This window comes from Bufo gargarizans, chromosome 4, assembly GCF_014858855.1.
Source record: "Bufo gargarizans isolate SCDJY-AF-19 chromosome 4, ASM1485885v1, whole genome shotgun sequence".
NCBI classification, from domain to species: domain Eukaryota; kingdom Metazoa; phylum Chordata; class Amphibia; order Anura; family Bufonidae; genus Bufo; species Bufo gargarizans.
The window spans coordinates 264189873-264217033 of record NC_058083.1 but is presented as its reverse complement, the minus strand read 5'-3'; the positions used below and the strand labels follow the sequence as shown (position 1 = coordinate 264217033).

The 27161-nt window shown below is 46.4% G+C and overlaps 1 protein-coding gene across 2 annotated transcripts in view; it reads right to left on the bottom strand.

The window, feature by feature from the left end:
• The window catches only part of LOC122934573 (dynein axonemal heavy chain 5-like), a 266469-nt gene that overhangs the window by 193568 nt on the left and 45740 nt on the right, over positions 1 to 27161 (bottom strand). For both annotated transcript variants that reach the window (XM_044290144.1, XM_044290145.1), the window contains exons 14-20: positions 7754 to 7889; positions 7114 to 7251; positions 4670 to 4790; positions 4279 to 4371; positions 3956 to 4167; positions 3770 to 3854; positions 1496 to 1707 (exon numbers count right to left, since the gene is read on the bottom strand). In XM_044290144.1, the coding sequence (XP_044146079.1) occupies positions 1496 to 1707; positions 3770 to 3854; positions 3956 to 4167; positions 4279 to 4371; positions 4670 to 4790; positions 7114 to 7251; positions 7754 to 7889 (997 nt within the window). The remainder of the gene's footprint in view (positions 1 to 1495; positions 1708 to 3769; positions 3855 to 3955; positions 4168 to 4278; positions 4372 to 4669; positions 4791 to 7113; positions 7252 to 7753; positions 7890 to 27161) is intronic.

Genomic DNA, 27161 nt, shown 5'->3' with positions numbered 1-27161 from the left:
TATTTATTTTTACTAAAATAGTGTTATTTTACATTATATAAATTAATTTCAGAATATAGCATCCTATGTAATTAAAGATTTGCATTTTAAAGTCAAAGGGTTGCTTTATATTTTAATGTACATTTGTTACATTTTTGTCATGCTTTCATATTGTGATGGCTGAAGTTGCTATGTCTTGTACATTTGTTGTTGAACATGCTTCAACCTTATATAAAACACATTAACACCAAAATTATCTAACATCTTGATTGTGCGATCACTGCAAAAAATGAGCAATGTGTTATATGGTCCTACACGTGACTTAGGGTATTAATATATGGTTACAGTATATGGTGTTATGCAAGCAAATACATAAGTGTATTTTACAGAATTCTAAATGAATGACACAGGGTACAGTGTCCAGTAACACTAACTGTAATAAATATGGAAGCACTAGAGTAAAGATCAAACCCATAGTTTCATTGATATTTTGGAAACTACAAACCTAACTATGAAAATAGCAGACATAAAATATATATATACAATTTCCTTAAAAGGGCTTTCCAGTAGTTAAATATTAATGACCTGTACTCAGGATAAGTCATCATTATCTGATCAGTGGGAATCCAACTCCCAGCACTCCTGGTGATCAGCTGTTGGAAGGGCCTGCGGCACTTAGATTAGAGCTTCCGCTTTTCCACAGTATTCCAAGCACAGAGGCGTACCTTGTATAGCAGCAATGCAGCTTCGTCCCATTCACTTGAATGGGATTGAGCTGCACAAAGGCCATGTGACCTATGAACGTGGCGTCACAGGCAGAGGAATAGGCCACAGTGCTTATCTCCTGAGACTTCCACCAGTCAGATATTGATGACCTATCCTGAGGCTCACAGTAGTATTTATTTGGTGCCAATATATTCTGCAGCCCTTTACAATCAGGGGAAGCAATAAACATACAAACTAACAAATGAAGAAAATCAAAAACATTTTTCTATGTCCTAAGTAAACTTTAAAGGGGTTGTGCACCTTTAGGGGGGTTGGCAAACCCCTCCCTACTTTGTCATACCGGCAAAGGGAAGCATACTACTTGCTTCCTGCTGCTGGCTCCCGACTCCTTCTCTTCCTGGCCAAGGCTTCTCAGCTCGGCTCACAGGATATAAACCTCCGTTTTCATGCCACTGCAGCCAATAGCTGGCCACAGTGGTGACCTACCCCCTTGCGTCATGTCAAATGGTTGCATAACGCAAAGCAGAAGTTTGCATCCTGGGAGCTGAGTGGAGAAACCGAGACCATGGAGCAAAGGAGCCAAGAACCAGCATCGGGAAGCAGGTAAGTATACTTCACTTTGCAGGTCTGCCAAAGAGGGGGAGTCTCCAAAATCCCCCCAAAGCTGAACAACCCCTTTAAGGCTCCATTCACATCTATCATTATGGTGTGCCTCAAAAGGACAGTAAAGCCCTAACCTAATCACAGGCATATACCATTTCACAGTTAGGCCCTAATCACAGGCATATACCGTTTTACAGCAGCACTGGACTGGTGGAGGAGTCCCTCTATGTTCACACTACTCCATGATAAAGTAGATAGTCCTGGCTGGAACTGATGATTCACTTGCTCCAGATGAGGGGAAAACAAGACTGCAAAGTTTTCAGGGATCTCTTGCTGAATTCTTCCATATTCCTTCACAACACCTTCTAAATTACTTCTATACATTTTAAATTTTTCTGCCTTTAATAGAAGATCAATACTAGTATTACATTGACGGCAATATTGATTTCATATGTCATAAATGTCCGATCAGTGGGCATGTAACAACCAAGAGCCCCCACCCAACCTGAGAACATGAATTTCCCTTGTCTCCTATATCTTCCACGGATGTCCCAGGGTTGTCTGAGTTAAAAACTAAATAAAAACTCGAGTAGCCCCTATAAATAGTCCAAAATAACAAAAGAATCGATACTCATCCCTTTTCTCCGCTGCTTATTATGGTGCTGCATTCCTGTCCTCCTCACTGCTGATGTCATCTTCCAGGCTGCAGTGGAGACTTTCCGTGCACATAGGTCACTGCTGCAACCAATGACTGGCCTCTGCAGAGAGACCCTGTGTATTTCTGAGACCAATGATTGGCTGCACAGTGACCTATGTGCACAGAACATCATGATGTCAAGGATGGGAAGGACAGGAGCGCAGCACTGGAATAAGCAGGGGATATAAGGGGTGTGTATTGATTATTTTAGTATTTTAGACCATTTACAGGGGCTGGCCAACTTTTTATTTAACCTGGATACCTCCTTTAAATGTAGATCCACTGTGTATGTGGCATGAAATATTTATGGCAATCAATATGCCCTCAACATTTTTGGGAAAACCATTTAATATTTCACTTCTTGAAACAGCAAAATAATGAATCTTTTTATTGCAAATCCTTCCATAATGTACCATGCTATAATTGCAGGACATATTAGAAACACTGAAGTACACAGTTACCAGTTCAGTTTTCTTTATCTACAGTAACCTTTTAGGAGCAGGGTGTTGACTAAGCCTCTGCTCACATTGTTAAGAGCCTACATTGGAGTATATGTCTGAGGATTTCCTGATGTGTACCTCTGATGAAGGCTGCGATGTACACAGTGGGATAGCCTGCCCATAGGTTTCCTTTGCAAATAAAAACGTATACCTTGTGATATTCTTTTTTAACTTTATACTTTTGCATGGAATACTATGTTTACTATGCTTTTCCATACGACAAACTCCATTTGGTAAATGGAGCTTTGTGGATATGTTTGGCGTAAAGATCTGGGACTTTTTCCAGTATTATTTGCCAAACAAAGGCTCTAAGGGGGATAAATTACCAGTTTTCCAGTGAAAAAGGCAACCCCCCATGTTTGCAACTGGTTGTCATTGCAACAAAATTTTGTCTCAAGTGGCATTTCTACTCCACCCTCATCACGTTCTGAAAAGGGAGCATGGCAAGGATAAGAGGGGCAGGCTAGTAGTCCCAACATACTCATGTTTTTTAAAGCCAGTTTTCTTATGTAAATGAAGACTGTAATCTACGGTACAGCGGCTACGAGCTGCCATAGATGCATGGACTTCCTCACCATAAATTAAGCACATCCTCTGGCAGCACAAGGAATATCAAGACCAGTGCACCACAGGAAAGTCTTAATAAATCTCCCACTAAATGTTTTGTGAACAGGGGCGAATTGGGGACTTAAAGTGGCCCTGGAAAAACCCTAGAAGTGGACCCATTTTGTAGGAGGGTCCAAATTGACTGAAGGTGGGTCAACACAAGTAGGCAGGGACAACTGAGGTAGGCAGGACCATCAATACTGTAGTACAGCACAAAATACCGCCCCAGCAGAAGCAAATACCACAATGCAGCATAAAATACTGCCGCCCCCACTGCAGTATACAGCTGTATCACCTTCCCGAGGATGGCGATACAGTTGAATTCAGGAGGGCACCTGCGGCTGCTGGCCAGTGGCATAACTGCCTGATTCATCTAGCATTAATTAATGCTGAGAGCATCAGATTGTTATGTACCCATGGGATCAGTTGGCCCACTGTTCATTGGCCCAGCAGGAAATTTCCATGTAGGGTCTATGACCAGTCCACCTAGGTTTGTGATTAAACCCTTATGATAGATAATGGATTCAGCATTAGTTTCCAGTCAAACACTTTGCTTGTAATAAATCTGAGACTGTCAGTTGCCTTACCAAGATGCATAGCAACAGAATTTACCCCATCTATATGACATGCTAGTTACATCATGTCATTAATTAGGTACCTGATGAAATGCTAGCAGAGCTGTCTCTGGAACACGGATCCCAAGTCTCAACATCCATTTTGTCTCTTCAATCAGTTGAAGTATTCTAGTTAATAAAAATAAGTTAAGAATGTTTTCACTATCTATGCACAGTAATACAATTCTTATACAGCAAGTATATGGTAATACATAGGTTGTAGTACTTACCTCATATCTGTGTTCACCATAAGCTGCTGTGAAACAGGATCCCGGGTAAGTAATGTAAAATGAAGTCCATTTAGACCTTTGTCTATCTGTGACTTCCACTTCTGAAACCACATGTCTTCATATGACACCAAGGCAGAAGCTATTCTGTTGTACAGTCTTACAGTATCTGAATAAGTGAGGCATGTTGCTACAATTCGTACATTTTTAAAAGCCTTAAAAAAAAAAGGAGAATCCAGTGTATAGTGTATAACAAAGACAACTAAACACATGTCAATAAAGTAATAATGTGTGTGTGTGTTCAAAATAGATACTTTTTTTTTTACCTTCATGGTGTTTTCAATTCTTGACATCAACTTCCTTGACCAGACAATAGCTCCTACTGCAGGTGGCATGTTTCTGGGTAAAACTGGCTCATCCTTAAAAAAAAAAAAATAAGTGCACTTATCGTAAAATAGGAATACATTTATCATAGCAGTCAAAGTGCAACAATAGAAAAAGTTGAATTTATTTTGTGAAAAGAAGCAAAACTAACATTGCCATACTGCTAATCCCATAATAGTTCCATAGAGCATCTACTAATAGTTCAGTGCAGGGAACACATACAATAGGAGTCACACAACTCAAAACAGTTATATGCTTGGGAGGCACTTACTTTAGGGCATTTAACTACAATATAAAAGCACTAAAAAGAACTAAAATTCCTCTTTTACATACCTTATAGGTTTCATATACTTGTTGAATGTCCTTCAGTTCAAGGTAGAACCAGTCAAATACCTCCACATAGCACTCACTGATAATGTGCTGTATCCCTTGCCTGTGACTGACAATAGAAAACCTGATGGAGTAAAGAAAGGTTAGTTAGAAAATGTATACAGATGTGTAATCTCAACAAAAAAACATGAATACACAAAATATGTGTTTTAAGCGTTTTTTTTCCCCAGCAAATTCTAACATTTTACATAACAATAAATTACATTCAGACAAGGACCAGAACAAACACTTTTGAGGACGGCAACAGAGCGGTCATGCACTTACATTTTTAATATTCTTTGTAACCACTTTTTACTTATTATTACAATTATTATTTTCAGAATCAGCTACTGGCTTCACCATGTTGCTGTGGGATAATTATTAAATCCTTCACGTTCATTAAACTTTTTCTACTTTACAAATTCTTAATCTGTTCAGTTTACATCTCACACACAAAGGCCTCATGCACACGGCCGTTGTCTTGGTCCGCATCGGCGGCTCAGTGGCGAACCCATTCACTTCAATGGGGCTGCAAAAGATGCGAACAGCACTCTGTGTGCTGTCCGCATCCGTTGCTCTGTTCTGTGGCCCCACTAAAAATATATAACATGTCTAATTCTTGTCTGCGCTTTGTGGACAAGAATAGTCATTTAGAATGAAAGCTGTCCGTGCCGTTCCGCAAATTGCGGAACGCGCACGGACGCATCTGTGTTTTGCGGATCCGCGATTTGCGGACCGCAAAACACACCGCGGTTGTGTGCATGAGGCCTAAGACTATTGGCTTTACCTTTTCACTTTTACATGGTGAAGCGCCTATGCTTTTATCAAAAGTGAAACAAATAACCCAGCATAGGCCTATAGCTTTGGTTTTCTTTATATTTTTTATACATTGTACATTAATTTGCCATCCAGCACAATATGGTAGCAAACTGATTTTGCTACCTGTGATTTATTGCTATCTGTGGAAAAAAAAATTGCACTCGGCATTATTACTCAGGAAATTTTTTAAAGCAATACTGAGTAGCAAATCCTCTTATGATGGGAAATTAGATAGCAGCCATGATTTGAAAGATGGGCAAACATATCTGAAAATTCAATAGATTTGTACCCATACTTTACAAAACGTCTATCTATCTATCTACAAAAAAGGTAAAAAGACAGGCAGCACAGCAGTAAGAAGAGTAAAAACGCCAGCGGCTGTAGAGGCGATCCACCAACCATATATTGACTGAACTCCACGGCACTTCCAAAATCAAACGTGTGTTTATTCACCAAGTGACAGCGATGTTTCGGTCTGCTCAATGGAACCTTTCTCAAGCAGTGTTGACTGCTTGAGAAAGGTTCCACTGAGCGGACCGAAATGTCGCTGTCACTTGGTGAATAAACAGACGTTTTATTTTGGAAGTGCCCTGGAGTTCAGTCAATATATATCTATCTATCATATCTATCTACTGTGGGGTTTCGCTCTGGTAGACAGGAATAGCGGACGCAGTATTGAGGCAACAACAAGTTCTTTGGAGCAAACATTTCAGTGTTTTATTCACACTTGAGGCCTCATGCACACGACAGTTGTTTTTCTCGGCCTCCGTTCCGTTTTTTTTTTGGCGGAAAGGATGGGGACCCATTCATTTCAGTGGGTCAGCAAAAAAATGCTGATATTTCATCCGTTTGTGTTCCGTGTCCATTGTCCGTGTTTCCCTTCAGCAAAAAAAATAGTGCATGTCCTACTTTTTTCACATTTGCAGACAAGGATAGGTATTTATTACAAGGGATCTGTGGAAAAAAAACGGATCATCCAAAAAAACCTGATGCCGCATCCGTTTTTTTTTGGGCGGACGCGTAATTTGCGGATGCAAAAAACAACTGTCGTGTGCATGAGGCCTTAGGCAAATGACAAAACAAGCAGTCATTCACACCATGCAGCAATTCTGCCTCAAAGAGTCCTTGAGCATATCAGCACCAACCTGTTTTCACGCTAAAAAAAGTAGCAAGCCTTTATCCAGCCACAAGGCTCCCAGATCCCAACACAGAGACATGGCTTCTGAGACCAGCTGCCTATTTAAGGACAGCCAGGTGCTGCCAAAACCTGGACCGACACTTAAAATCCAGCCCGGTATTTGACCTCACCTGGCTGTAAATCATCCCAGCAGCACATGCTGGGAGGAAAATACCTGTTTTCCCAGACCAAACCTCTACACCACCACTTTTTTTACGCTTCATTAGCCTTTGAACATAGTGTACCATATAATGCAATCTCCTCATTTAAAATAAAAATTCACCATATTCACACATTTATGCCTACATAGTAATAAGACATAAAAATTTTGAATTTATCATTCTATGCAACTTCTATGTAAATGTGTTGTTATTTTTTAATCTGTGTTATTTGCTGGTAGATATGTTGTTACCTTTGAATAATAGAAAGGGCATCCTTGCAGGGCATTTGTCTGAGGAACAAAGCTTGTATGTAGACAGAAATGTACTTTTCTGCTTGTTGGTTCATGACTAAGAATTCTGAGTAACCTTCTTCAAAGGGGTCACGATGCCTACAGAAGAAGAAAAGGACAGAAAAACCTTACATATATGCATTTGGGCTGCATATATTATTTTATAATTTGCCCAATTTTGGCCATATGAATTTACTTTGCTATACAGTTACAGATATAAGCAGACAAGATTCACAAGAATCAAATGGCAGTGCTGATCATGCTCCAAGCATTAAATTGTTTCAAGATGAAATATATCCCCATAGTGTATTATTTCTAAATGTCATAGTAGTTAGGCAATGACTCTTTCACAATCAGGATCTGAAAACTTTCCAGTTATGCAATGTTTCTACGTGTATATTATCCAATAATGTAGATCAGGACAACTGCCCTGCCCACGTGATCGTTCAGTTCTCTAATTTCCAGGCTGTAATCTCTGTTATAAATTATCAACATTTAAACTTAATTTCAAATTTCATTTCTGAACTAATGAAAAACAGATCAATAGTAGAAGATATCTTTGTACAGTGATCCCTTGTTGTATCCTATCTGTATGACTCACCTCCTCTCTGTATCCAGTAATATATCTGCATCTATATACTGAGTCAGCACTTCAATCATCTGCTCCAGTTTTTCCAAAAGAACAGAGGACAGAGTGCACTCATCGTCATCTACATCTTCTCTGTTGTACAGGTTAGCTACAAGCAGATCAAATTCAACAAGTTAGTGGTCTTCGTAGATTTTATTGCACACTTTAATTAGAATTTATATCTCAGATTTGTAACTTCAGTCTTCATTGTGGCACATTGGGGAAGTCATTCTTTTGGTATCTAAGTAATTCAGTTCTTCACGATGACAAAATTGATGGCCTACCCTTAGGATATCAGATTGATGGGGGTGACTCTCTGGAATTACTGCTCAGTCACTTTCACTCTAATGCTACTTAGCACTCCATTCTGTAATACCAGGCACAGCCACTAGATGCGCGAGTGCTGTGGCCCCTTCAATCAGCTGAGCCCCACCAATCTGATAATGTTCACTATAGCCTCTGTTTAATATCTAAAGCTGCTTAAAGGGGTTATCCAAGACCTATAATGCCCCCCCATATGCCCAGGCCCCTCACACAGATTATACTTACTTTGCTTCTTGGCACCCGCGTCACTTCTGCTGCGCTGCATCTTCCCATCACACGAATTATAACATCTGGCGACAGAGGGGGGGAAAGCCAATAGCTGGCCGCGACAGGAATGAGCCTCCCTAGAATCGCGGGTGATGGTAGGGAGTCTCGCTCCCATCACGACCTGCTATTGGCTGCAACCTCCCCCCGACGATGGATGTTTTTATCCGCACGATAGAGAGATGCACCAGCGCCCGTGCCGGCATCAAAAGCGGGTGCCGGGGAGTAAGGTAAGTGAAGTATTTAGGGAGCATTATAGGTCTTGGATAACCCCTTTTAAAAAAGAAAAGTAGGAGAATCGAGAAATATACATAATTTAGCTTATATGTAGAGTTGAGCGAACACCTGGATGTTCGGGTTCGAGAAGTTCGGCCGAACATCCCGGAAATGTTCGGGTTCGGGATCCGAACCCGATCCGAACTTCGTCCCGAACCCGAACCCCATTGAAGTCAATGGGGACCCGAACTTTTCGGCACTAAAAAGGCTGTAAAACAGCCCAGGAAAGAGCTAGAGGGCTGCAAAAGGCAGCAACATGTAGGTAAATCCCCTGCAAACAAATGTGGATAGGGAAATGAATTAAAATAAAAATTAAATAAATAAAAATTAACCAAAATCAATTGGAGAGAGGTTCCATAGCAGAGAATCTGGCTTCCCGTCACCCACCACTGGAACAGTCCATTCTCAGATATTTAGGCCCCGGCACCCAGGCAGAGGAGAGAGGTCCCGTAACAGAGAATCTGTCTTCATGTCAGCAGAGAATTAGTCTGCATGTCATAGCAGAGAATGAGGCTTCACGTCAGCCACCACTGCAACAGTCCATTGGCATATATTTAGGCCCAGCACCCAGGCAGAGGAGGGAGGTCCCGTAACAGAGAATCTGTCTTCATGTCAGCAGAGAATTAGTCTGCATGTCATAGCAGAGAATGAGGCTTCACGTCAGCCACCACTGCAACAGTCCATTGGCATATATTTAGGCCCAGCACACACACAGGCAGAGGAGAGAGGTCCCGTAACAGAGAATCTGGCTTCATGTCAGCAGAGAATCAGTCTGCATGTCATAGCAGAGAATGAGGCTTCACGTCAGCCACCACTGCAACAGTCCATTGGCATATATTTAGGCCCAGCACACACACAGGCAGAGGAGAGAGGTCCCGTAACAGAGAATCTGGCTTCATGTCAGCAGAGAATCAGTCTGCATGTCATAGCAGAGAATGAGGCTTCACGTCAGCCACCACTGCAACAGTCCATTGGCATATATTTAGGCCCAGCACCCAGGCAGAGGAGGGAGGTCCCGTAACAGAGAATCTGTCTTCATGTCAGCAGAGAATCAGTCTGCATGTCATAGCAGAGAATGAGGCTTCACGTCACCCACCACTGCAACAGTCCATTGGCATATATTTAGGCCCAGCACACACACAGGCAGAGGAGAGAGGTCCCGTAACAGAGAATCTGGCTTCATGTCAGCAGAGAATCAGTCTGCATGTCATAGCAGAGAATGAGGCTTCACGTCAGCCACCACTGCAACAGTCCATTGGCATATATTTAGGCCCAGCACACACACAGGCAGAGGAGAGAGGTCCCGTAACAGAGAATCTGGCTTCATGTCAGCAGAGAATCAGTCTGCATGTCATAGCAGAGAATGAGGCTTCACGTCAGCCACCACTGCAACAGTCCATTGGCATATATTTAGGCCCAGCACCCAGGCAGAGGAGGGAGGTCCCGTAACAGAGAATCTGTCTTCATGTCAGCAGAGAATTAGTCTGCATGTCATAGCAGAGAATGAGGCTTCACGTCAGCCACCACTGCAACAGTCCATTGGCATATATTTAGGCCCAGCACCCAGGCAGAGGAGGGAGGTCCCGTAACAGAGAATCTGTCTTCATGTCAGCAGAGAATTAGTCTGCATGTCATAGCAGAGAATGAGGCTTCACGTCAGCCACCACTGGAACAGTCCATTCTCAGATATTTAGGCCCCGGCACCCAGGCAGAGGAGAGAGGTCCCGTAACAGAGAATCTGTCTTCATGTCAGCAGAGAATTAGTCTGCATGTCATAGCAGAGAATGAGGCTTCACGTCAGCCACCACTGCAACAGTCCATTGGCATATATTTAGGCCCAGCACCCAGGCAGAGGAGAGAGGTCCCGTAACAGACAATCTGGCTTCATGTCAGCAGAGAATCAGTCTGCATGTCATAGCAGAGAATCAGGCTTCACGTCACCCACCACTGCAACAGTCCATTGTCATAAATTTAGGCCCCGCACTAGTGTTGAGCGGCATGTCCCATATTCGAATTCGCGAAATTTTGTGAATATTCGAAAGAATATTCGTAAAATATTCGCGATTATTCAAATTCGTTATTATTTCGCATATGCGATAATTCGAATTATCGCATAATACATATGCTATGCAAAATTCACATGTGCGCTAATGAAATCGCCTTACGAAGATTCGCAACTCAATTCAATCACTAATGTATGAATGCAATGCCCTTTGCCTCTGTTCTGGGACAAGTGTAGATATTCGCATGTGCGCTAATAAAATCGCCTTACGAAGATTCGCACCTCAATCACTTTCTAGGGAATGTGAGACTTTTGGGAATCAATCGAGATACAGTGGGGGGTGATGACAGTAGTTGACAGAGTACAGATCAATGTAATCTGTAAGGTGGAAAGTAAAATAAAAAATACGAATATTCGTAAATCGACTTTTACGAAGTTCTACGTATTCGCGAATATGGTGCTATACTATATGAATGCACAGGCCTTTGCCTCTCTGTTCTGGGGACAAGTGTAGATATTTGCATTTGCGTTAATAAAATCGCCTTACGAAGATTCGCAGCTCAATTCAATCACTAATGTATGAATGCAAAGCCCTTTGCCTCTGTTCTGGGACAAGTGTAGATATTCGCATGTGCGCTAATAAAATCGCCTTACGAAGATTCGCAACTCAATTCACTAATGTATGAATGCAAAGCCCTTTGCCTCTGTTCTGGGACGTGCCGATATTCGCATGTGCGCTAATAAAATCGCCTTACGAAGATTCGCGCCTCAATCACTTTCTAGGCAATGTGAGTAAGATCTGAGCTGTTGGACCTTTGGGAAACAATCAATTATATGTGTACTGTAATTTTGTGGGGGGGGGGGGGGAAACAAAAAACGAATATTCGTTTTTACGAATATATAGCACTATATTCGAAATATTCGCGAAATCGCGAAGTTGCGATATTCGCGAAAAAAATTTGCTTTTCGAATATTCGCGCTCAACACTACCCAGCACCCAGGCAGAGGAGAGAGGTCCCGTAACAGAGAATCTGGCTTCATGTCAGCAGAGAATCAGTCTTCATATCATAGCAGAGAATCAGGCTTCACGTCACCCACCACTGTAAGAGTCAATTTTCATAAATTTAGGCCCAGAACCCAGGCAGAGGAGAAAGGTCCCGTAACAGACAATCTGGCTTCATGTCAGCAGAGAATCAGTCTTCATATCATAGCAGAGAATCAGGCTTCACGTCACCCACCACTGCAACAGTCAATTGTCATAAATTTAGGCCCAGCACCCAGGCAGAGGAGAGAGCTCCCGTAACAGAGGATCTGGCTTCATGTCAGCAGAGAATCAGTCTGCATGTCATAGCAGAGAATGAGGCTTCACGTCACCCACCACTGCAACAGTCCATTGGCATATATTTAGGCCTAGCACACAGGCAGAGCAGAGAGGTCCCGTAACAGACAATCTGGCTTCATGTCAGCAGAGAATCAGTCTGCATGTCATAGCAGAGAATGAGGCTTCACGTCACCCACCACTGCAACAGTCCATTGGCATATATTTAGGCCTAGCACACAGGCAGAGCAGAGAGGTCCCGTAACAGACAATCTGGCTTCATGTCAGCAGAGAATCAGTCTGCATGTCATAGCAGAGAATGAGGCTTCACGTCACCCACCACTGCAACAGTCCATTGGCATATATTTAGGCCTAGCACACAGGCAGAGCAGAGAGGTCCCGTAACAGACAATCTGGCTTCATGTCAGCAGAGAATCAGTCTGCATGTCATAGCAGAGAATGAGGCTTCACGTCACCCACCACTGCAACAGTCCATTGGCATATATTTAGGCCTAGCACACAGGCAGAGCAGAGAGGTCCCGTAACAGACAATCTGGCTTCATGTCAGCAGAGAATCAGTCTGCATGTCATAGCAGAGAATGAGGCTTCACGTCACCCACCACTGCAACAGTCCATTGGCATATATTTAGGCCTAGCACACAGGCAGAGCAGAGAGGTCCCGTAACAGACAATCTGGCTTCATGACAGCAGAGAATCAGTCTGCATGTCATAGCAGAGAATGAGGCTTCACGTCAGCCACCACTGCAACAGTCCATTGGCATATATTTAGGCCTAGCACACAGGCAGAGCAGAGAGGTCCCGTAACAGACAATCTGGCTTCATGACAGCAGAGAATCAGTCTGCATGTCATAGCAGAGAATCAGGCTTCACGTCAGCCACCACTGCAACAGTCCATTGTCATAAATTTAGGCCCAGCACCCAGGCAGAGGAGAGAGGTCCCGTAACAGAGAATCTGGCTTCATGTCAGCAGAGAATCAGTCTTCATATCATAGCAGAGAATCAGGCTTCACGTCACCCACCACTGTAAGAGTCAATTTTCATAAATTTAGGCCCAGAACCCAGGCAGAGGAGAAAGGTCCCGTAACAGACAATCTGGCTTCATGTCAGCAGAGAATCAGTCTTCATATCATAGCAGAGAATCAGGCTTCACGTCACCCACCACTGCAACAGTCCATTGGCATATATTTAGGCCTAGCACACAGGCAGAGGAGAGGTTCATTCAACTTTGGGTAGCCTCGCAATATAATGGTAAAATGAAAATAAAAATAGGATTGAATGAGGAAGTGCCCTGGAGTCCAATAATATATGGTTATGGGGAGGTAGTTAATGTCTAATCTGGACAAGGGACGGACAGGTCCTGTGGGATCCATGCCTGGTTCATTTTTATGAACGTCAGCTTGTCCACATTGGCTGTAGACAGGCGGCTGCGTTTGTCTGTAATGACGCCCCCTGCCGTGCTGAATACACGTTCAGACAAAACGCTGGCTGCCGGGCAGGCCAGCACCTCCAAGGCATAAAAGGCTAGCTCTGGCCACGTGGACAATTTAGAGACCCAGAAGTTGAATGGGGCCGAACCATCAGTCAGTACGTGGAGGGGTGTGCACACGTACTGTTCCACCATGTTAGTGAAATGTTGCCTCCTGCTAACACGTTGCGTATCAGGTGGTGGTGCAGTTAGCTGTGGCGTGTTGACAAAAGTTTTCCACATCTCTGCCATGCTAACCCTGCCCTCAGAGGAGCTGGCCGTGACACAGCTGCCTTGGCGACCTCTTGCTCCTCCTCTGCCTTGGCCTTGGGCTTCCACTTGTTCCCCTGTGACATTTGGGAATGCTCTCAGTAGCGTGTCTACCAACGTGCGCTTGTACTCGCGCATCTTCCTATCACGCTCCAGTGCAGGAAGTAAGGTGGGCACATTGTCTTTGTAGCGTGGATCCAGCAGGGTGGCAACCCAGTAGTCCGCACAGGTTAAAATGTGGGCAACTCTGCTGTCGTTGCGCAGGCACTGCAGCATGTAGTCGCTCATGTGTGCCAGGCTGCCCAGGGATAAGGACAAGCTGTCCTCTGTGGGAGGCGTATCGTCATCGTCCTGCCTTTCCCCCCAGCCACGCACCAGTGATGGACCCGAGCTGCGTTGGGTGCCACCCCGCTGTGACCATGCTTCATCCTCATCCTCCTCCACCTCCTCCTCATCCTCGTCCTCCTCGTCCTCCAGTAGTGGGCCCTGGCTGGCCACATTTGTACCTGGCCTCTGCTGTTGCCAAAAACCTCCCTCTGAGTCACTTCGAAGAGACTGGCCTGAAAGTGCTAAAAATGACCCCTCTTCCTCCTCCTCCTCCTCCTCCTCCTGGGCCACCTCCTCTTCCATCATCGCCCTAAGTGTTTTCTCAAGGAGACATAGAAGTGGTATTGTAACGCTGATAACGGTGTCATCGCCACTGGCCATGTTGGTGGAGTACTCGAAACAGCGCAACAGGGCACACAGGTCTCGCATGGAGGCCCAGTCATTGGTGGTGAAGTGGTGCTGTTCTGTAGTGCGACTGACCCGTGCGTGCTGCAGCTGAAACTCCACTATGGCCTGCTGCTGCTCGCACAGTCTGTCCAGCATGTGCAAGGTGGAGTTCCACCTGGTGGGCACGTCGCATATGAGGCGGTGAGCGGGAAGGCCGAAGTTACGCTGTAGCGCAGACAGGCGAGCAGCAGCAGGATGTGAACGCCGGAAGCGCGAACAGACGGCCCGCACTTTATGCAGCAGCTCTGACATGTCGGGGTAGTTGTGAATGAACTTCTGCACCACCAAATTCAGCACATGCGCCAAGCAAGGGATGTGCGTCAAATTGGCTAGTCCCAGAGCTGCAACGAGATTTCGCCCATTATCACACACCACCAGGCCGGGCTTGAGGCTCACCGGCAGCAACCACTCGTCGGTCTGTTGTTCTATACCCCGCCACAACTCCTGTGCGGTGTGGGGCCTGTCCCCCAAACATATGAGTTTCAGAATGGCCTGCTGACGTTTACCCCGGGCTGTGCTGAAGTTGGTGGTGAAGGTGTGTGGCTGACTGGATGAGCAGGTGGAAGAAGAGGAGGAGGAAGCCGAGAAGGAGGAGGTGGCAACAGGAGGCAAAGAATGTTGCCCTGCGATCCTTGGCGGCGGAAGGACGTGCGCCAAACAGCTCTCCGCCTGGGGCCCAGCTGCCACTACATTTACCCAGTGTGCAGTTAGGGAGATATAGCGTCCCTGGCCGTGCTTACTGGTCCACGTATCTGTGGTTAGGTGGACCTTGCTACAGATGGCGTTGCGCAGTGCACACTTGATTTTATCGGATACTTGGTTGTGCAGGGAAGGCACGGCTCTCTTGGAGAAGTAGTGCCGGCTGGGAACAACATACTGTGGGACAGCAAGCGACATGAGCTGTTTGAAGCTGTCTGTGTCCACCAGCCTAAATGACAGCATTTCATAGGCCAGTAGTTTAGAAATGCTGGCATTCAGGGCCAGGGATCGAGGGTGGCTAGGTGGGAATTTACGCTTTCTATCAAATGTTTGTGAGATGGAGAGCTGAACGCTGGCGTGTGACATGGTTGAGACGCTTGGTGACGGAGGTGGTGGTGGTGGTGTTGGTGGTACATCCCCTGTTTGCTGGGCGGCAGGTGCCAACGTTCCTCCAGAGGCGGAGGAAGAGGCCGAGGCGGCAGCAGCAGAATAGGCCGAGGCGGCAGCAGCAGAAGAGGTAGCAGGGGGAGCCTGAGTGACTTCCTTGGTTTTAAGGTGTTTACTCCACTGCAGTTCATGCTTTGCATGCAGGTGCCTGGTCATGCAGGTTGTGCTCAGGTTCAGAACGTTAATGCCTCGCTTCAGGCTCTGATGGCACAGCGTGCAAACCACTCGGGTCTTGTCGTCAGCACATTGTTTGAAGAAGTGCCATGCCAGGGAACTCCTTGAAGCTGCCTTTGGGGTGCTCGGTCCCAGATGGCGGCGGTCAGTAGCAGGCGGAGTCTCTTGGCGGCGGGTGTTCTGCTTTTGCCCACTGCTCCCTCTTTTGCTACGCTGTTGGCTCGGTCTCACCACTGCCTCTTCCTCCGAACTGTGAAAGTCAGTGGCACGACCTTCATTCCATGTGGGGTCTAGGACCTCATCGTCCCCTGCATCGTCTTCCACCCAGTCTTGATCCCTGACCTCCTGTTCAGTCTGCACACTGCAGAAAGACGCAGCAGTTGGCACCTGTGTTTCGTCATCATCAGAGACATGCTGAGGTGGTATTCCCATGTCCTCATCATCAGGAAACATAAGTGGTTGTGCGTCAGTGCATTCTATGTCTTTCACCGCTGGGGAAGGGCTAGGTGGATGCCCTTGGGAAACCCTGCCAGCGGAGTCTTCAAACAGCATAAGAGACTGCTGCATAACTTGAGGCTGAGACAGTTTCCCTGGTATGCATGGGGGTGATGTGACAGACTGATGGGGTTGGTTTTCAGGCGCCATCTGTGCGCTTTCTGCAGAAGACTGGGTGGGAGATAATGTGAACGTGCTGGATCCACTGTCGGCCACCCAATTGACTAATGCCTGTACCTGCTCAGGCCTTACCATCCTTAGAACGGCATTGGGCCCCACCATATATCGCTGTAAATTCTGGCGGCTACTGGGACCTGAGGTAGTTGGTACACTAGGACGTGTGGATGTGGCAGAACGGCCACGTCCTCTCCCAGCACCAGAGGGTCCACTAACACCACCACGACCATGTCCACGTCCGCGTCCCTTACTAGATGTTTTTCTCATTGTTATGGTTCACCACAACAACAAATATATTATTTGGCCCAATGTATTGTATTCAAATTCAGCGGGATATAAATTTGAGGCCTAGTATTTAGGCGCTGGGTGACCGGTATGGATTTAGTGACAGAATTAGACTTGGAAATGCACAGAAGCGTGTGTGTGTGAAGTTATTCTGAATGACCCAATGTGCACCTTGAATATTATATACCCTTTTAGGGATAGATTTCAAATAGCTCTGATATAGCAGAAACCACTAAATTATGAAATTGCTAAATTGGGAATTGTACTTCAACCCAGAACAAAAAATGTGCTTTGACGGACACTAAATATCTTGCCCAGCAACAACAGTACAACGGTGGGTAACGAGAGATTTAGAGGGAATTAAATTTGAGGCCTAGTATTTAGGCGCTGGGTCACCGGTATGGATTTAGTGACAGAATTAGACTTGGAAATACACAGTAGCGGGTGTGTGTGAAGTTATTCTGAATGACCCTATGTGCACCTTCAATATTATATACCCTTTTAGGGATAGATTTCAAATAGCTCTGATATAGCAGAAACCACTAAATTATGAAATTGCTAAATTGGGAATTGTACTTCAACCCAGAACAAAAAATGTGCTTTGACGGACACTAAATATCTTGCCCAGCAACAACAGTACAGCGGTGGGTAACGAGAGATTTAGAGGGAATTAAATTTGAGGCCTAGTATTTAGGCGCTGGGTCACCGGTATGGATTTAGTGACAGAATTAGACTTGGAAATACACAGTAGCGGGTGTGTGTGAAGTTATTCTGAATGACCCTATGTGCACCTTCAATATTATATACCCTTTTTGGGATAGATTTCAAATAGCTCTGATATAGCAGGAACCACTAAATTATGAAATTGCTAAATTGGGAATTGTACTTCAACCCAGAACAAAAAATGTGCTTTGACGGGCACTAAATAACTTTCCCAGCTACAACAGGACAACGGTAACGAGAGATTTAGAGGGATTTAAATTTGAGGCCTAGTATTTAGGCGCTGGGTGACAGGTATGGGTTTAGTGACAGAATTAGACTTGGAAATACACAGTAGCGGGTGTGTGTGAAGTTATTCTGAATGACCCTATGTGCACCTTCAATATTATATACCCTTTTTGGGATAGATTTCAAATAGCTCTGATATAGCAGAAACCACTAAATTATGAAATTGCTAAATTGGGAATTGTACTTCAACCCAGAACAAAAAATGTGCTTTGACGGACACTAAATATCTTGCCCAGCAACAACAGTACAGCGGTGGGTAACGAGAGATTTAGAGGGAATTAAATTTGAGGCCTAGTATTTAGGCGCTGGGTCACCGGTATGGATTTAGTGACAGAATTAGACTTGGAAATACACAGTAGCGGGTGTGTGTGAAGTTATTCTGAATGACCCTATGTGCACCTTCAATATTATATACCCTTTTTGGGATAGATTTCAAATAGCTCTGATATAGCAGGAACCACTAAATTATGAAATTGCTAAATTGGGAATTGTACTTCAACCCAGAACAAAAAATGTGCTTTGACGGGCACTAAATAACTTTCCCAGCTACAACAGGACAACGGTAACGAGAGATTTAGAGGGATTTAAATTTGAGGCCTAGTATTTAGGCGCTGGGTGACAGGTATGGGTTTAGTGACAGAATTAGACTTGGAAATACACAGTAGCGGGTGTGTGTGAAGTTATTCTGAATGACCCTATGTGCACCTTCAATATTATATACCCTTTTTGGGATAGATTTCAAATAGCTCTGATATAGCAGAAACCACTAAATTATGAAATTGCTAAATTGGGAATTGTACTTCAACCCAGAACAAAAAATGTGCTTTGACGGACACTAAATATCTTGCCCAGCAACAACAGTACAGCGGTGGGTAACGAGAGATTTAGAGGGAATTAAATTTGAGGCCTAGTATTTAGGCGCTGGGTCACCGGTATGGATTTAGTGACAGAATTAGACTTGGAAATACACAGTAGCGGGTGTGTGTGAAGTTACTCTGAATGACCCTATGTGCACCTTCAATATTATATACCCTTTTTGGGATAGATTTCAAAGAGCTCTGATATAGCAGGAACCACTAAATTATGAAATTGCTAAATTGGGAATTGTATTTCAACCCAGAACAAGAAATGTGCTTGAACGGACACTAAATAACTCGCCCAGCTACAGCACTAGGGACAGATTTAGCTGGATATAAATTTGAGGCCTAGTATTTAGGCGCTGGGTGACAGGTATGGGTTTAGTGACAGAATTAGACTTGGAAATACACAGTAGCGGGTGTGTGTGAAGTTATTCTGAATGACCCTATGTGCACCTTCAATATTATATACCCTTTTAGGGATAGATTTCAAATAGCTCTGATATAGCAGAAACCACTAAATTATGAAATTGCTAAATTGGGAATTGTACTTCAACCCAGAACAAAAAATGTGCTTTGACGGACACTAAATATCTTGCCCAGCAACAACAGTACAGCGGTGGGTAACGAGAGATTTAGAGGGAATTAAATTTGAGGCCTAGTATTTAGGCGCTGGGTCACCGGTATGGATTTAGTGACAGAATTAGACTTGGAAATACACAGTAGCGGGTGTGTGTGAAGTTATTCTGAATGACCCTATGTGCACCTTCAATATTATATACCCTTTTTGGGATAGATTTCAAATAGCTCTGATATAGCAGGAACCACTAAATTATGAAATCGCTAAATTGGGAATTGTACTTCAACCCAGAACAAAAAATGTGCTTTGACGGGCACTAAATAACTTTCCCAGCTACAACAGGACAACGGTAACGAGAGATTTAGAGGGATTTAAATTTGAGGCCTAGTATTTAGGCGCTGGGTGACAGGTATGGGTTTAGTGACAGAATTAGACTTGGAAATACACAGTAGCGGGTGTGTGTGAAGTTATTCTGAATGACCCTATGTGCACCTTCAATATTATATACCCTTTTTGGGATAGATTTCAAATAGCTCTGATATAGCAGAAACCACTAAATTATGAAATTGCTAAATTGGGAATTGTACTTCAACCCAGAACAAAAAATGTGCTTTGACGGACACTAAATATCTTGCCCAGCAACAACAGTACAGCGGTGGGTAACGAGAGATTTAGAGGGAATTAAATTTGAGGCCTAGTATTTAGGCGCTGGGTCACCGGTATGGATTTAGTGACAGAATTAGACTTGGAAATACACAGTAGCGGGTGTGTGTGAAGTTACTCTGAATGACCCTATGTGCACCTTCAATATTATATACCCTTTTTGGGATAGATTTCAAAGAGCTCTGATATAGCAGGAACCACTAAATTATGAAATTGCTAAATTGGGAATTGTATTTCAACCCAGAACAAGAAATGTGCTTGAACGGACACTAAATAACTCGCCCAGCTACAGCACTAGGGACAGATTTAGCTGGATATAAATTTGAGGCCTAGTATTTAGGCGCTGGGTGACCGGTATGGATTTAGTGACAGAATTAGACTGGGATATGGCCAAAAAATGAACAGACTATTGCTGGTTAAATGCACTTGGTGTGACAGCTTCACCCTGATGTAGGCTTTAGCCAAAAAACAACCACACCATTGAGGGTTAAATGCACTTGGTGACAGGCGCAGCTTGCCCCTGATTTTGTATATGGCCAAAAAATGAACAGACTATTGCTGGTTAAATGCACTTGGTGTGACAGCTTCACCCTGATGTAGGCTTTAGCCAAAAAACAACCACACCATTGAGGGTTAAATGCACTTGGTGACAGGCGCAGCTTGCCCCTGATTTTGTATATGGCCAAAAAATGAACAGACTATTGCTGGTTAAATGCACTTGGTGTGACAGCTTCACCCTGATGTAGGCTTTAGCCAAAAAACAACCACACCATTGAGGGTTAAATGCACTTGGTGACAGGCGCAGCTTGCCCCTGATTTTGTATATGGCCAAAAAATGAACAGACTATTGCTGGTTAAATGCACTTGGTGTCACAGCTTCACCCTGATGTAGGCTTTAGCCAAAAAACAACCACACCATTGAGGGTTAAATGCACTTGGTCGCAGCTTGTGCTGGCGCACCACAAGACACAAAATGGCCGCCGATCACCCCAGAAAAATGAGACTGACAAACGGTCTGTGCAGCCTAAAAACAGTGAGCAATTGAGGATCAGCAGCTCAATGATCCACAGCTGCAGATCGATCAGTTAATCAAGTCCTTTGGAGGAGTTAATCTGCCTAATCTCACCCTACTGTCGCAGCCGCAACCTCTCCCTACGCTAATCAGAGCAGAGTGACGGGCGGCGCTATGTGACTCCAGCTTAAATAGAGGCTGGGTCACATGGTGCTCTGGCCAATCACAGCCATGCCAATAGTAGGCATGGCTGTGATGGCCTCTTGGGGCAAGTAGTATGACGCTTGTTGATTGGCTGCTTTGCAGCCTTTCAAAAAGCGCCAAGAAAGCGTCACAAAAGCGCGAAGAAAGCGACGAACACCGAACCCGAACCCGGACTTTTACGAAAATGTCCGGGTTCGGGTCCGTGTCACGGACACCCCAAAATTCGGTACGAACCCGAACTATACAGTTCGGGTTCGCTCATCCCTACTTATATGCTCATTACACGAGATAAGAAAATATCTTTAGTGTTAATCAGACACAATAGTTAAAAAGGACATTAAATATGTCTTTTAATGTGCATTAAACATGTGAAAAAGTTATGTTTGCTGGAAGCTATACAGCCAAAGATTGAGGCTGTACTACACGTACAAGTGATGGTATGAGGCTAATAATGTGAATAATGCATACCTTGCCCCGTGATAAAATGGCATCTGACAGAAATCAGAAGGGACACAAAATGCTGTCATCAGCATCTCTTAGTAATGAAGCCTTATAAATAGCTGTAATTAGCCTTTAATGAGGTTTTGCAGGGGATTTATATTGATCTATCCTCAATCTGATCAGCAGGGGGTCTAACACCCAGGACCCACACCGATCAGCTGTTTGAAGAGGAGGAGGCGCACCATATGAGTGCTGCTTCCTCTTTATTACACAGCGCAGCAGTGTAGGGTAATTACAAGTACATTCAAGTGAATGGAGCGAGGACTTGAAATTACACTGCACTTCCAAGATGATGTAGGGGAAGTAGCGCATGCATGGAGAGCCGTCTTCACTTCAAACAGCTGATCATCAGGGGTGCTGGGAGTCAGACCCCTGCCAATCAAATATGGATGATCTATCCTAAGGACAGGTCATCAATATAAAACCCCTGTAACCCCTTCCCGACATCCCAAAAGGGTTCATTACTTAAAGGGGTCATGTCATGATTAATGTAAAAATTTAAAACCAGAAATGATATAGTACATGACAATCTCGTTGTAACAGAGCTAGAACCAGCCCTGTAGCTCACAGGCATCCTGAGCTCTCCCCATTCATCTTTCTATTTGTTCTACTAGATTAATGCTAAAGGGGTTGTCTCACTTCAGCAAGTGGCATTTATTATGTAGAGGGAGTTATTATAAGGCACTTACTAATATACAGTATTGTGACTGTCCATATTGCTTCTGTTGCTGGCTGGATTCATTTTTCCATCACATTATACAGTGCTGGTGTCATGGAACCATGAACCAGACGTACAACAGAGATAGGTGGAATAAGAAGGCTTTATTGAAAATCAAGCCGTAGCTAAAGTCCAAACGGATGGCTAAACTGAAGCAGGGTCTTGCGTAGACGGAGGTCAGGAACCAGGAGGGTAGTCAGACGTAGCCAGGATCAGGAACCAACGGGGTAGTCAGACGAAGCCAGGATCGGGAACCAACGGGGTAGTCAGACGAGGCCAGGATCAGGAACCAGAAGCAGCAGCAGTCTTTGAAGCATGTGCACACAGGAGGACCAAGCAAGGAACTGAAGCCACAGACCTTCTATATATATGAGCTAGGCATCCAGCTCCTCCCAGTGGGAAGGAGGAGCCGCAGGGTGGGAGGCTACAATAAACCCAGAAACCAAGATGGCCGCCAGCACATGTCAAACGAAGGAGAACAGTGAGAAGGTAAGACCATGACAGTACCTCCCCCTCAAGGGCCCCTCCTCCGCGGAGTAAGGAACGGTTTCAGAGGGAAGCGTGCGTGGAAGGCTCGGAGCAACGCAGGAGCATGGACATCTGTGGAGGGAACCCAGGAACGCTCCTCTGGACCATAACCACGCCAATGGACCAAAAACTGCAACCGACCGCGGACCAGGCGTGAGTCCAGGATATTGCTCACCTCATATTCCTCACGATTGCCCACTTGGACCGGACGGGGCCGAGGAACCGAGGAAGTGAAACGATTACACACCAATGGCTTCAACAGGGAGACATGAAACACGTTGGAGATCCGCATGCCAGGAGGAAGCGCAAGGGCATAGGCTACCGGGTTTACCCTGTGAAGCACTCGGAAGGGACCAACAAAGCGAGGCGCCAGCTTGGGAGTGGGCACTCGAAGGTTGAGGTTGCGGGTGGACAACCATACACGGTCTCCGACCTGGTAGGAAGGAGCGGGCGCTCGTCTGCGATTAGCCTGGAGTCTCTGGCGTTGCGCAGAGACCTCAAGGGACCTCTGGATCTGTACCCAAGAAGTACGTAGGACGGAAAGGTGATCCTCCACAGCCGGAGTATCCTGGGGAGAGAATACCTCCGGTAACACGGCAGGTTGGAACCCATAATTGGCCATGAAGGGAGACGTCCCAGAGGAAGAGTTCACCGCCGTGTTCCTGGCAAACTCAGCCCAAGGCAGGAGGTCAACCCAATTGTCTTGGTGATCGGAGACATAGCAACGAAGGAATTGCTCCAAGGCCTGATTGGATCGTTCTGCGGCCCCATTGGACTGAGGGTGGTAGGCCGAGGAGAAAGAGAGATGAATCCCCAACTGGGAGCAAAAGGCGCGCCAGAACCTGGACACAAACTGACTCCCCCGATCCGACACAATCTCCTTGGGCAAACCGTGCAACCGGAAGACCTCCCTGGCAAAAATCGAGGCCAACTCTTGTGCAGAGGGTAACTTCTTGAGAGGAACACAGTGGCACATTTTGGAAAACCGATCCACAATCATGAGAATGACCGTATGGCCTCGGGATGCAGGAAGGTCCACAATGAAATCCATCCCCAGGTGTGACCATGGACGCTCCCCGGTGGCTATGGGTTGCAAAAGGCCCAACGGAAGGTGCCGAGGGGACTTACTCTGGGCACAAACGGAGCATGCCGCTACATATGCGGCGATGTCGGAACGTAGAGAAGGCCACCAGAACAGACGTGAAACCGCCCAGGACAGCTGATTCTTTCCAGGGTGCCCCGCGGCCTTGGAGTTATGGTAGGTTCGCAACAACCGAGTGCGCAACTCCTCAGGCACAAAACATCTGCCGTTGGGTCTCCCAGAGGGAGCACCAGATTGAGCCGCCAAAATCTGCTCACCCAGAGGAGAGGTCAGGCTGGTGCGAATAGCAGCCAGGATCTGATTCGGGGGTATGACCGTAGTCGGAATCGACTCCTCCCCGGACAGCTCGGAGTACTGCCGTGATAAGGCATCCGCTCTGATGTTCTTGGAGCCGGGTAGGTAGGAGACCACGTAATTAAAACGTGACAAGAACAGAGCCCATCTGGCCTGACGTGGTGTCAATCTCTTGGCCTCAGAGAGGTAGGTCAGATTCTTGTGGTCCGTCAGGATGAGAACCGGAACCACCGAGCCCTCGAGCAAGTGCCTCCATTCTTTAAGGGCCTGCACGATGGCCAATAACTCCCTGTCACCAATCTGATAGTTGCACTCCGCGGAAGACAGTTTCCGGGAGTAAAACCCACAAGGAAGCAGAGGACCCTCTGGTGTTCTACGCTGAGACAGGAGGGCGCCTACTCCCGTCTCAGACGCGTCCACCTCGAGGACAAAAGGCAACCCAGGGTTGGGATGCGACAGAATCGGAGCCGACACAAAGGCGGACTTTAGAGCCTCAAAAGCTCGGATGGCCTCGAGCGGCCAGACCTGAGGATTACTGCCCTTCCTGGTCAGATCCGTGAGAGGCTTGGCTAGCATGGAAAAGTCCCTGATGAACTTCCGATAATAATTGGCGAAGCCCAAAAAGCGCTGCAGGGCACGAAGCCCACTGGGCTGGGGCCACTGTAAGACAGCCGAAACCTTCTCAGGATCCATGGAGAACCCCTCAGCGGAAATGATGTAACCTAAGAAGGTTACCTGGGATCGGTGAAATTCGCATTTCTCAAGCTTACCGAACAGCTTGTTCTCTCGTAAGCGTTGCAACACTCGTCTGACATCCAGAATGTGGGCCTCCATGGATGCAGAATATACCAAGATGTCATCCAAATAGACCACCACACACTGCTGCAACAGGTCACGGAAAACATCGTTGATGAATTCCTGGAAGACTGCGGGCGCATTGCACAACCCAAAGGGCATAACCAAGGATTCATAATGACCGGTCCTGGTGTTAAACGCGGTCTTCCACTCATCGCCCGCCTTGATCCTTACCAGGTTATATGCCGCCCTCAGGTCGAGTTTGGTAAAGACCGTGGCCCCTTTGAGGCGATCGAACAGCTCGGAAATCAAGGGTATCGGGTAAGCGTTCTTGATCGTGATGCGATTGAGACCCCTGTAGTCGATGCAAGGCCTCAACTCACCGCCCTTCTTTTTCACAAAGAAAAATCCAGCCCCTGCCGGGGACGAGGATTTGCGAATGTGTCCGCGTGAAAGCGCCTCCCTCACGTACTCCTCCATGGCCTCATTCTCCGCTACCGACAGTGGATAGACTTTGCCACGAGGAGGAACGGCACCAGATTGTAACTCTATGGCACAATCGTATGGGCGGTGCGGAGGTAGGGCAACCGCACGCACCTTATCGAATACATCCCGGTACTCCTCGTATTCAGGAGGCAACAGAGAGTCCGAGGAAGTACACAGCAACTTGACAGGCCCATGGATGCAACTAGCCCCACACTGCGGTGACCACGAGAGGATCTCGGCCGATCTCCAATCGAAAGTCGGATTATGCTTCTGGAGCCAGGGGTACCCCAAGACCACCGAGTAGTGTGGAGACGAAATAACCTGGAGACAGACCGACTCTCTGTGAACGGCACCAATGGCCATCCCCACTGGAAGGGTCTCCTGAGTCACGTGTGGCGGCAGAAGGGGTCTGCCGTCTATCGCCTCAAGAGCCAGTGGGGAACCTCGAGGCTGCAGAGGAATGGAATTGGCGGCAGGCGAACACACTATCAATGAACAAGCCACCAGCACCAGAGTCCACCAACGCCTGGGTCGTCACCGAGCCCCCGACCCAGGAGAGGACAACAGTAATCAGTGGTTTGTCAACACGGGAAACCGGGGACGAGGAGACTCCACCCAAGATCTGCCCCCGACAGGATCTCAGGTGCGAGCGTTTCCCGGACGGTTCGGGCATGCCAACCGAAAATGCCCACCGAGACCACAGTACATGCATCGGCCCTCGCGTCTCCGGAGTACCCTCTCCCCCTCGGACAGGCGAGCAACCCCCAGCTGCATGGGTTGACCCCCAGACCAGTCATCCCCAGGAGGCGTGGGAGGAGAGGGAGGCACGGGTGGGACAGCAAACGTAGGCGCCAATCTGTTAGAAGGCCTCCGCAGGCTCTCCTTAAAGGAAGGTCTCTCCCTGAGTCTGGTGTCAATCAAAATCAGGAAAGAAATAAGGGACTCGAGCTCCACTGGTAGGTCCTTGGGTTGCAATCTCATCCTTCAAGGCATCCGAGAGACCATGAGAGAAAGCAGCGACCAGAGCCTCATTATTCCAGCCCACCTCTGCTGCCAGGGTACGAAACTCAATGGCGTATTCAGCTACGGATCGTGAACCCTGTCTGATGGACATAAGGAGCTTCGCAGCAGAGGCAGCACGAGCCGGCACATCGAATACCTTCCGAAGAGAAGCAACAAAACCGGAAAACTCGGCAACCACCGGATTGTTGTTCTCCCATAAAGGGCTGGCCCAGGCCAAGGCCTTGTCCGAGAGCAGCGAGATCAAGAAGCCCACCTTTGATCTCTCAGTAGGAAAGGCATGTGGCAGCAACTCGAAATAAATGCCCACCTGGTTAAGGAAACCTCGGCACTGAGTTGGCTCTCCCCCAAAGCGCTGTGGAAGGGGGGCAGAACCGGTCATACCCCGAAACACCGCAGGCGCAGCAACAGGTGTCGGGGTAGACTCTGGCGCAACAACCGGAGCGGCAGTAGGAGCGGGCCCAGGAGCGACAACCGACCCATCGGCAACGGAAGCTAAATGAGCCGTGCGTTCAAGCAGGGTTTGCAACGCCACAGCGAACCGACCCAACAGGTGATCCTGCTGATCAAGTCTGGCAACCAGCGTAGGTAGCGAGGATGGCCCTGTACCGTCAGAATTCAT